The 11,908-nt window shown below is 35.4% G+C and overlaps 1 protein-coding gene across 1 annotated transcript; it reads left to right on the forward strand.

Moving 5' to 3' along the window:
* The first annotated feature begins 12 nt into the window (after positions 1–12).
* On the forward strand, positions 13–3,757 carry LOC136417362 (odorant receptor 82a-like). The gene is made up of 8 exons (XM_066403031.1): positions 13–274; positions 311–518; positions 576–659; positions 710–874; positions 1,418–1,553; positions 1,604–1,808; positions 1,860–2,024; positions 3,545–3,757. The coding sequence occupies exons 1-8, from the start codon at positions 89–91 to the stop codon at positions 3,755–3,757; spliced, it is 1,362 nt and encodes a 453-aa protein (XP_066259128.1). The 5' UTR covers positions 13–88.
* The last annotated feature ends 8,151 nt before the right edge of the window (positions 3,758–11,908 follow it).

An 11,908-nucleotide genomic window follows, 5' to 3' on the forward strand; every position in this document is an offset into this window, starting at 1 on the left:
GACTAGCGACAGTGATGATCTTTCATTATAGTCCGGATCTTTTATTACACCATGAACTTTTGTGTGCAATACAGTCATCTTCTGTAAAATGGTACTGAAAAAGAAAAATCATATTGCAAGATTTCCCATTCTCGTACTGAAATGTTTGCTAATCTGGCCCATGGACTCCTTAAGTTACAAGCAAAATTTGTACCTGAAAACTTCTATTATTTGCTACGCTGCTATGAGTAGTATCCCTATATTTTCAGGAGTGATATACCAGGTATTTTGCATTTTCCAACTAATTTCCATTGCACGAATTAAATTATAGTTTTACATGGGTATTGACAGTCCCAACGTGTTGTTGGAACTTCTGGTTGGCTTGGGAGACTTAATGGGCTACGCAGTAGCTTACTACTGCTTCCTGAGACACCACCAACAAATTGAGAAGCTCATCAACGATTTCGAGGATTTTGCCCAATACAGTACCATTAAAGTTATCGAGGATACCGAGGAAAAGTCCACACGTTACACTAAATGTTAATAAATACACATGAAATTTTTAAATAACTAATTAATAAAAGTGTTTGTTTCAGATATGCTCTATTGCGTTTTAGGGTCCCTGACTTTGACTTATATCTGGGAGCTGCTTTCGATTAAAAGCTGCATTGCTCAAAGAGGTAAATTTTTTGATATCTAGGTACCTAAGGGATTTTAAGTGTTTCTTAAGGGTCTGATTATTATGTGAAACACGACCCTTGCGGGATGCCTGTGAGGAACTGGTATCCCTTCGATGCCAGACAACCAAGAATTTTCTGGAGTATTTACGTTATTGAAATCATGTTGGGCTACCACGTCTCTGTGTTTTTCTCTTTGGCCACTATTTTCATTATTGGTGAGTATCACAATTTCTAATTAAGAATAATATACACCAATGTTGTGAAATATATTATTATGACCCGAACGTGCAGCGCTGAGGGATTTAAAACGTAAGGATCAGAAATATTTCAAAACCACGCAATATATTCCATTTCTTTCACTTCTAGATTTAACTAAAGTTTTTTGTGAAATTGCAATAATCTTACCTAAACTAAATCTAAATTAAATACAAAGAACAAAAAGTTAACGCGTCTTGACCGTAACTTCGACGGTGACATTTGCTTTGACATTCATTTCCATGGCAACCGTAATTAAAACAATGCAATGATTATCTTCCTAGGTAAATAATAATTGATATAGTACTGTTATTCAATAATCTTAGAAAATAAGGAAAACACGTGTTTCCCATTCATTCGACACCCAATAATGGTGTCTTTTCATGCTAGTAATGGAAAACATATATTGTTAAATTTGAGGAATCGATACTACAAGGATATAATAGTATGCCTCTAAGGTAGTCCGCGGGATAAATAACTTACTCTCATTGCATTTTTTCAAGGTTTCTTGATGCATATAACCTCTCAACTTCAATGCTGCGCCAACAAGTTTGAGTACATTTTTGACTCTAATTCGCCCCCTGATTTAGTGAAAAAGGAATTTATTTACCTCAACGAATACCATTCAAAAATCCTAAAGTGAGTTTCCTCAAGACTGCATTAAAAATTACTAATGCATTGATTCTTAGGTATGCCGAAAGAGTGTTTAAGGTCTTCGACATCCTCATTATCGTCTACATAAGCCTGACTTCAGCTCTTATGGCCGTTATATCCTACCAGATAATTAATCCTGATATAGACACACAAGATAGGATTAAATACGCCGTGTTGTTGTCTGTTTGGTGCGCCTTGGTCTATTTAATTTGCTACAATGGGCAAATTGTTCAGGAGGAGGTTGGTTGTTGCATTATGGGTTTTAGGGTTGATTTTCATGGTTTGTTTCAGTCCATGAAGGTGGGTCGGTCCGTTTACAATAGCAGTTGGTATAAACATGATGGTGTTGCAATTAAGCTGAAATCGAACATAGTTTTCACGTTAGGCCGCAGTCAAAAGCCATTGGAATTCAGAACTCAGCTGTTTGGGAGTATTTCTTTATTCCAATTTATGAGAGTAAGTAGGTAAGTAATACATTTTACTTAACTGGAAAAAGAGGACATTTTCTTTTTTAGGTCTTAAAATTGGCTTACACAAGCCTTACACTCCTACTCGCGATTATTGGTGAAAAATGAAATTCGTAAAAAGTATACGCACAAAAGCATATTTAGCAGATACAGAAAAATTACAATGATTAAGAAATGTTCAACAACAGTAGTGATACAACAATAGTTGTACAATTATAGCGCAATTGCTTCCTTTACTGAATACGGCTAATTTTTTCCTTTCTTTCTTTTTATAATTCTAATTTCCTCAGCACTTTGTTTTAACAGACCTTCATATTTTATCATTAAACCAATTTTCTCCTCATATTTTTATATGTTATAATTATTAGCAGTATAGATGGAATTCAAGATATTGCTGCATTGAAATTGTAAAATTTTCATATGAGAGTTAATTTTTGATTGAAACAACACACTGCCATCAGCAATCCTCTTGGAATCTCCAAAAATAGAGTTAGAAATTCCTAATAAAGCTGCATGAAGCACTCAGTGTGAACAAATTGAGGGTCACTGTAGTAAGAACGAGCCATAAGTCTTTTGCATCATTGCGTAAAAGCTCCTGCAGCTTTTCACTTTTTTATAATGAACGCAGAGGGTCTGGATTAGAAACATTCTAAAGGCCCTTATTCATAGCTTTTTTCCATATGTCGGATAGCTAGAGCAATTGCAGCTGATGAAGTTGAAAAATTTACATTAAACTATTTTCCAAATCACAAGAAGAATCCCGATTAGCACGAATGATATCTCTTGGAGTTACCAGTTGTAACTGTAGCTAGAGCTCCAACAGAGCGTATCTGAAATTATTAAATGAATATTTTGCTTTCAAATGGCAAGAAAAGGGGCCTGCGTAGAGCTTTTAATGCACATGAACAGCCAATGCGTAAATTTTTAAAAATCATAACAGTATCGTGCAACAAACGTGTTGAGGCACAGTTAAAACTGACCGTTAATTTAGTCTATTATAGAAGGAGTTTCATAAATAACCACTCAAAAGGCGATTCCTCTCCATATATTGTAAAATTTTAAATAAGTTGATTATTAGAGATAGATAGAGATTAAAATTGAGAAACAATTTTTTTTATGGCAAAATAAAGTCATCAATTAAATTTAAATTAAATAAAAATTAAATTTAGTTCTGAATTAGTAATCAAGATCAACATATGCAATAACTAGATAAAAGCTTACACATTTTTAGACAGAGCAAGCATAAATTGCTTTCCGTAAATGCATAAGCGCGTCTGCTTCATCAAAGACTTTTTTAACACTTTGAACGCCAAGCCCATTTTTTTAATTTGGTAACCACAGGCCAACATATTATTTTTACGACAAAAGTTGTATTATGAATTTTTATGAATATCTTAAAGAGTCTTTTTGCCACGTTTCTTATTAATTCCGAATTTTGGCAGGTGTATCGCTGACGATCCACTCGGCGTGGGGTGAATTTTTTTTATGCTACGCCAGGTGTATTCCTAGCGATACTCTATACCAGCTTTGTTTTTCTCTCATGAGTATGTAACTCATGAAGCAAAAAAAAGAGCTAGATGTGTTAGCTGCTACAGCATGTATGGCAAGAATGGAAAAATCGTAGACGGAAAGAAAAAAATGGCATCACAAGTCATCACAGTGTTTGATGAATGTGAAGGAAACCCTCACTTTTGCAAAGATTGTTTCGACAATAATCACTAGCAATTAAGATTGTTCAAGATTTTTTTTATATTATCCTATTATTTATAGAAGACTTATTTGTTCCTACTTTTGGTTAGAAGTGAGTTATGTTTTCTTTTTATTATGCAAATATATACACAAAAAAAAATATTTGTTTATTTTTTTAACGATATAGAAACTTGCCATTCCCTCAGGCCAAAGTTCTCTATGCCATAGTATTTCGTCAGGCCAACACTACTATATGGCAATGCTAAAGGAACGGGACGGTGAGATCTAGAGATACACCGAGTAAAAATGCAACTTAATTCAAGTGTATCGCTAGAGATACACGCGGCCTGTCCTGGCCAAGCCGCGTGTATCATTAGCGATACACATGGCGTTCAAAGTGTTAACTATATTTCAATAATAAAATTTCAAGTTAGGTTTAACTTTCATGAATATTAAAGGTGCCATAGAAAAGTGACTAGAAAATATAGGATAGAAATAAATGAAATGAAAAGAATAGAATGAATGAAAGAAAAAAAATCCAGAATGAAGATATGCCAATAAATTATAAAGTAATTGGTTGGTAATTATATTTTTTCAACTCTGCAGAATATTCTAAATTGAAATATTCAGTTTACCCACCAGAATATCTCTCAATATATCTGGTATTTTTTATTTTTTAAAGATATTCTAATTTAACATTCAAACGCAAGTAACTTTCTCCCTTTAATCTTATTTCTAGTAATTTTCACAATTTAGAAGATTCCAAGATGTATCATTAAAATGTCCACCCTGTATAGGACATATGGCAGATTAATATCTCATAAGAGTACAAGGAGTACAAAACTCATGAATATTACAGTCACGCACGAGTCACAGGAGAGTCATATGAGTAGGAAATGCGAAAAGTATCATACTTCGGTCATTAAAAAAATTGTGTCCACAGAAAGGGATTAAAAGTACACATCGAGTAGGACCAGAAACAAAAACGAAGGAATATGGAAAAGAAATGATTGATTATGGAAAAGAAGGTAGACAAAGGCGAGCAGGATTGAGTCTGGAGATCCATTTTCACTCATTCAGGAACGAAAAATGGATATTCTGATTTATGGCCCGAAAGAAAAATATACGTTATATTCAATTATTTCAGACAGATGCATATCATTTCAAATTGCAGTGGTTACATTTCATCAATCATATCCGATTGCAAAGAGCGAAATACGTAAAATGATGTCAACCATACCCTTCTTCAAATATTACTTGACGCTGAACTTCAATTATTTAGTCCATCATTTTCATTTTCCATTTTTACATTTTATCTGTAATTTTTCATGCAATGAAACTTTAAGTGAACCATGTCATCCCATCAATCACCATAATTTCCTGCATCACTTTAACCTTCAATCAGCGTAGCATGCATATTTCAATTTTCACTATTTCCTCCAAAAGACCTACATAAGTTTAATTGGAGTTTTATTATCGTGGAAGAGAAAGCGTACAAAATCATGTATCTCCAAACGAAATTATTCAAATGGCTGTTTTTATGGTCTATTGACAATTTCGGCCAAAAACTGAGCTTCATCATCATTTACGGTTGGTTCTGCATCAGCATGTTATCCTCATTTCCCGTAGTGTGAGCTGCAGGACACCCGGTGACCACAAAATGATCAGGAACGTCCAGAATTCCATTTTTCCATGTTTCAGTTATGTCTAAGTTGGTGATGTTGGGATTCCAGTGGAGACTTCAACAGAAGTGCGTGACATTATTGGAGATACTGCAGCTTACATTTGCTTCTTGACTAGGCAGAGGGACATTCAAGAAATTAATGAAGGGATGAATGGGTTTGCTATGTATTGCGAAACATTGTATTGTGCAGGAATTATTCAAAAACTTGACCATCAGGTTACTAAATTTATTTGCAGATATTTGGGACTGTTTAGTATTTCCTTCTAATAGAAAAAGTTTTTGCACATGCTTTGCTTCATGTCACACTTGAGGTTATTTGTAATTTGTCTTAGCCGTTGCTGAACAAGCAAAACTTATATGGAATTGAAATATAGGAAGGCAGAATTCTTCTCTTAAAGAAATAAGTACTTTTTTGTGACATCAAAGTTTTACAAACAACACGATCTATGCGAAATGCCCACCCAGAACATATACCTATTCAACGCCCATCATCCCAAATTCTTTTACTTTATCTTTCTAATTGAAGCATATTACTGCCCAGCTCAAATGCTGCTGGTTTATGTTTGAACATGTTTTTGACCGTGAAACCAATCTTTGAACAAGGGACAGTTTATCTACATCATCAAGTACTACCAGGAAAATTTAAGATGAGTGTGCTTTATTTGACGTTAACGGGACGAAAAATGCATTTTTCAGTTATGCCTAAAAAATTTTTAATATCTTCGACATATTGATAGTGGTTTATGGACAACATATACCCATATATCAATTTGGATTCAAACGCAAACACTCAACGATCCACCCACTGTTTGTCCTGACGAACAACATACAGACAATACATCTAAACGGACAAGACAGAAAGCCTATTTATGGACATCAACAAGGCCTTCGACAGCGTCTAGCGTAGGGGTCTACTATACAAACTATACCAACTTCAAACACCAAAATACCTAATTCTTATCATCAAAAAACTGCTTGAGAACCGTCAACTGGAAGTACGAATCGACGATACTCTATCTTTCCCCTTCTTCCCCGAACAAGGACTCCCTCAGGGGTCCCCGCTCTCACCATTCCTATATAATGTATACTGCCACGATATGTACAATCACAACTTACATGACAAAAAACACATAGACCACAAAGCGTACATACTACAATACGCCGACGACACAGTGCTTGTGGTACACGACAGAACGACAAAGAAAGCCGTCAAAAAACTTCAGACACTAACGAACGACATCATGAAATGGTTCTACAAATGGAGACTATCACCAAATGCCACGAAAAACCAGCTATTATTGACACCCCACCAAATTAAAGAAAGCTCCCCTACAATTATAACAAATGGTCACATAACGATACCAAAATAAAACATAAAATACCTAGGAATAACACTAGATCAAAAATTAAAATTTACAAAACATGTACAAAACGTAAGAATAGAAATCACTAAAAGGATAAAGCACTTCAGGACACTCACGTACCAAGAGAAAGGAATCGGTACCAGAACCGCCGTTAAGATATACAAATCAATTTGCAGACCACTACTAAACTATGAACACACACTGAGGGCAAATGCTTCAATCAAGACAAAAAAACATATACAAACAACAGAACAAATTGCACTGAGGCTAATAACAAAGATCAGACACCCCAGGAGCTCCCTATACAACCCGCCCAACGAACTCCTATACGAACGAACTCAAATGACTAAAATTACGGAAAGACTATTACAACTACAAACTAAGTGGAAAAACAATCCTATCAACTGGACGATACTTAACCCGCTTTGCATAGAAAGACAGTCGAAACAATCCCAATATCTCTCCCCTCCTACAACCCTGTTGGAGCATTACTCCAACTAAAAAAAAGTTCACCTTCTCCTACTACTCCTAACACCGCTCCCTGAACTAAGCATTTCAAGAACAACACTGTGAAATAGATACATATAATTATATCATATAGTATATATTACAGATATTGTAACATAGGCAGAAAGACCAATCGGTCGATAGCCTGTTTCTAACGAAATAAAGACTGTATATACACTCACTTTCACATGAAATGCACCACTCAGTAATAATAATAATTAAATCTTGTAATTTTGGCAAAATAATGCTTCATAATAGAGTATCAAATGATCAGACTTTCAGTAAAAAAGAAAGAATGCTGGTGGTTTTTTTGTCATCGACCTATTAGATTTTTTATTCAATTGTAAATAAATAAAATAATATTTACATCGAAATATCAGTTTATTTTGTTGTTGAACTGTGAACAAGACATCTCTAAATGCCCCCAGTGAGACAGCGTCGAAAGTTTTCCCACGTTTCGGATTTTGATAGAGGGCGAATTATCGGCATGAAGGAGGGTGGACTTTCTTTTCTTGAGATTGCCCGAAGATGAATCGGAACCACACCACGATTGCGAGAATATGGTCTTCGTGGTCTGAAGAGAGGGTTCAGCGACATCGTCCAGCTGGACGTCCTCCCCGTAGCAGCAACGCCCGTGAAGATCGACTTCTTAGACGGATGGCCATTGGTGATCGATTTCAAACAACAATGTCTGTTGCAGTAGATTGGATGGGAGCTCTAAATCGTCGGGTGTCGATGGCAACAGTTTACAGAAGAATTTCGTCTTCTGGCCTGCATTCATACCGCCCAAATCTACGACTGCCACTAACCGCCCAACACCAAGCTTCCAGATTAGCCTGGTGTCAAGAACGAATTGATTAGAATCATGAGTGGAACAATATCGTCTTCAGTGACGAGTCGCGATTTTGTTTATGGATCAATGATGGTCGTAGAAGAGTAAGACGATACCGAGGTGAAAGAAGAAATTTGCAATTTTCTGAAAGGCGCCACACAGCTTTAACACCTAGTGTTATGGTCTGGGGTGCGATATGTGTTGGCCGAAGATCTTCTCTTGTGTTCGTTCCAGGCACCCTAAACGCATGTCGCTACATTGACAATGTTCTGAGGCCAGTATTAGTACCTTTCATGCAAACTTTACCAAATGGCATTTTCCAACAGGATAATGCAAGACCACATAGTGCGAACATTACTCGACGATACCTGGAAGAAGCACAATTGGAAATACTGCCTTGGCCTGCACGGTCACCGGACCTATCGCCCATCGAACAACTTTGGGATATGATGAGTCGCCGTCTTCGAAATTTACCGAGGCCTCCAAACAATGTGGATGACCTACGACATCATTTTGAGGTAGCATGGAATGAAATACCCCAGCAAGATATTGATCATTTGTTGCAAAGCGTACCGCGAAGACTACGTGCTTGCATTGCCGTACGAGGCGATGTCACTTATTATTAATTTTTTCATTATCAAATGTTGTATCTTTTAACTGAAAGTCTGATCATTTGATACTCTATTATGAAGCATTATTTTGCCAAAATCACAAGACTTAATTATTATTATTACTGGGTGGTGCATTTCATGTGAAAGTGAGTGTATATGATGTGGTCTATGTTGGAATGATCTCCTTTACATCGGTCATCATAGCCTATTATATTACGAGTCCAGCATCCAAACAAGAGGATAAACTAAGGAACACATTGCTTTCTATGGAATGGATGTTTCTTCTTCGGTCTATTTTCTTTTGTGGGCAGCAAATTTGTGAAGCGGCAAGTATGAAAATTCTGCCTCTAATAGATGAATGAATTGGATCTATTTTGTAGTCTAGTAAAATTCGGGATTCAATGTATAATAGTGACTGGTACCAAAATGTTTGTTCGTCAGCTTATCGAAGTGATACAATTATTCTAGTATTGAGGGCCCAGAGGGCATTGAATTTTAAGGTGAGGTTGCTAGGAATCCTTTTACTTATGGTCTTTGTCGCAGTGAGTATGAAAATTTAGCAAAAAAGCGTAGTTTTGAAGAAAGCTTTTTTCAGATGATGTAGCGTGCATTTAAGGTGCTGCATAACCTTGATGCTGACAAACACATCAAACGATTGGGAAACTTCTTTTTTAATAATTTTAGTGATATTTTCAGATATTTTTATATGCTTGATGAATTAATATACTGGACATTCAGGTTACGTCAAATTAGTTCATAGTATATTTGCAAATCCGTAAGAGCCAATGGCACAATTCTCGAAATTTTAAAGCTCAAATCCAGACTTACCTGCACTCCTAATACTTGATAGATGATTGTGTAATCTCCGAATTACTGTAAATTAAAACATGGGATACCCTGTATATATAACATAGTACTTAATTTTAACGAGCAATATATTTACAGCGGAATTAATATCAAGTGTTATTAAACTATAAAAGAAATATTCCAATGTTTTGATTTCACTATAGAGGGCCATCAGTCCGGGTATAATGTGCTATAAAAATAAATATAATGAACAATCATTTCTGAGATGATAGGTATTGTTATGATAGCGATCAGGCATTTAATTATTTATTTTCTTTCTTACTACCCGACTGGATTTGTTTACTCTGGGCTGCGATATATTTATTTGTTATGTCAGTAACTCGTGCATTACGGCCCCTGGTACTATAATACTATTGCTAAACAAGCTTTTCGGACTCTAATCATGGATGTGCCATTTAAAGAATTGCACACGCTGTTAATACGTCATATTCAATTTTCGACGTGCTTTCAAAAAATTATCTTCTACAAACTTTTGAATAAACCATTTATTTATGTCATACAACTTATAAGAATACAAGTACCGGTACGACTTTGGTTGAATACACTATGGCTTGTTTAAATAACTCCCTATTTTTCTATTTATTTCCATTAAAATGCTGACGTTTTGAACAGAGTGTAACATTTGATTTGGAATATCGAAATATCTCGAATACTAGACATCCTATAAAGAAATATTTACTATCAAACTTTAATGGCGGAGGGGGTTAACTTTTTAAATTTTAATGGCAAGCCATAATTTTTTTACAGATGCGAATAATACGGTTAAAAATAAGAAAAATTTGCCTTAAATATTTTTTCTGATTCATGCTAGAAAACACTATAATTAACGAAACTCCATTTTTCTTTCTCTTAGGATTTACCGAAAGGTTTAATAATATCTGCTTTACAATGAACGAAGACGTGCATTTTTGTATAGCTTTTATTAAAAGTAAATATTTAAAATGATATCCCCGAACTTCAATGCACATATTTTTTCGTGTTTTAAAGGACTCTTCACATGTACATATGAAGTGTGTCTTCTGAAATATTGGCACAAGCGTCTATAATTCTCAGAATGATATACTTACATGTCATTGGTATTTCATTATAAACCTGATTTTTGAAATATCCCTACAAAAAGAAATCCAAGGAAGTAAGATCTGGAGATCTAACAGGCCAATTCATGGAATCAAATCTGCCGATCGTTAAAATTAAGATTAAGAACTTCCCTTGCCACCGCAGAATAGCGAGCCGGTCAACCGTTATGTTGAAGCCACATGTTATGACGCACTTTTAAGTGTAAGTCCTGTTGGCAAAATAAACCATGCAGGGTGTGAGTGACCAGAATGATACACGTTGATAGTATATAAACTATTAGTATATTAAACAAGGAAAAAAGAGCTTGGTTGAGGTGACTCCGTAACCTCTTACAGACGACGACTAACTATTTCATATTCAAAAAGGTAAAGGGTACATAGAACCCGAAAATAAAAACACAACCTAGCCAGGAAAGAATCAGACTAAACATAAACAGTCTCCCTAGACGAAAGGTAATTAATATCAAGTATTTATTACCGAGAAAAGGGAGACTGTTCCCATAAACCATCTTTAATATTGTTATTTCTAACAAGTCCTAGAGTAACATAGACAGTTCATTTTCCAAAATATTCCGGTACATTTCACCATTCAAGTTGCCTTTAATTATGTGGGGACCGAGAAGTTTACTGCCAATGATTCCTCATCCGAGGACGTTGGTGCTCAACTTGTCGAAGCCAATGTGGATTTTCAATACTCCAGTAATACACGTTATGCCTATTAACTGTACGATGATTTATAAACGATGACTCGTCAGAGGATAATACACAACGGGAAAAATTGGGATTTTGTTCCATGTGTCCAGATGCCAACTTCCAAAGTCTAAACGATTTTGAAATTCTTCCTCACGGAGTTCTTGGTGTAAAAAGATAAGATAAGGATGAAACTTGTGCATCCTCGGCATTCTCCACACACCCATATGAAAAATTCTTGATAATCCTGATATTTCCCTTGTGCTTACTTGGGAATTAAAAGCCACAGGACCTATAACTGCAATTTGATTGTTTTCTCCACATACAGTAGTTGGGAGATTTCTTTTCTTCTGATTTACAGCCTATTTAGTAATACATTTTTTAATAAACACGATAGAAAGAAGTTTGGAATTATGGTTTTACAGGAAAACGCTGAACTACAACATTATCTAAAATACCTACCGGCTTCCCCATGCACTAAAACCATTTCGATTTTCTCTTCTACGGTCAAATACTCCATCGTAAAGAAGTATTAACAACATAATGTTTAAAA

The sequence above is a fragment of the Euwallacea similis genome, chromosome 28 (assembly GCF_039881205.1).
Source record: "Euwallacea similis isolate ESF13 chromosome 28, ESF131.1, whole genome shotgun sequence".
NCBI classification, from domain to species: domain Eukaryota; kingdom Metazoa; phylum Arthropoda; class Insecta; order Coleoptera; family Curculionidae; genus Euwallacea; species Euwallacea similis.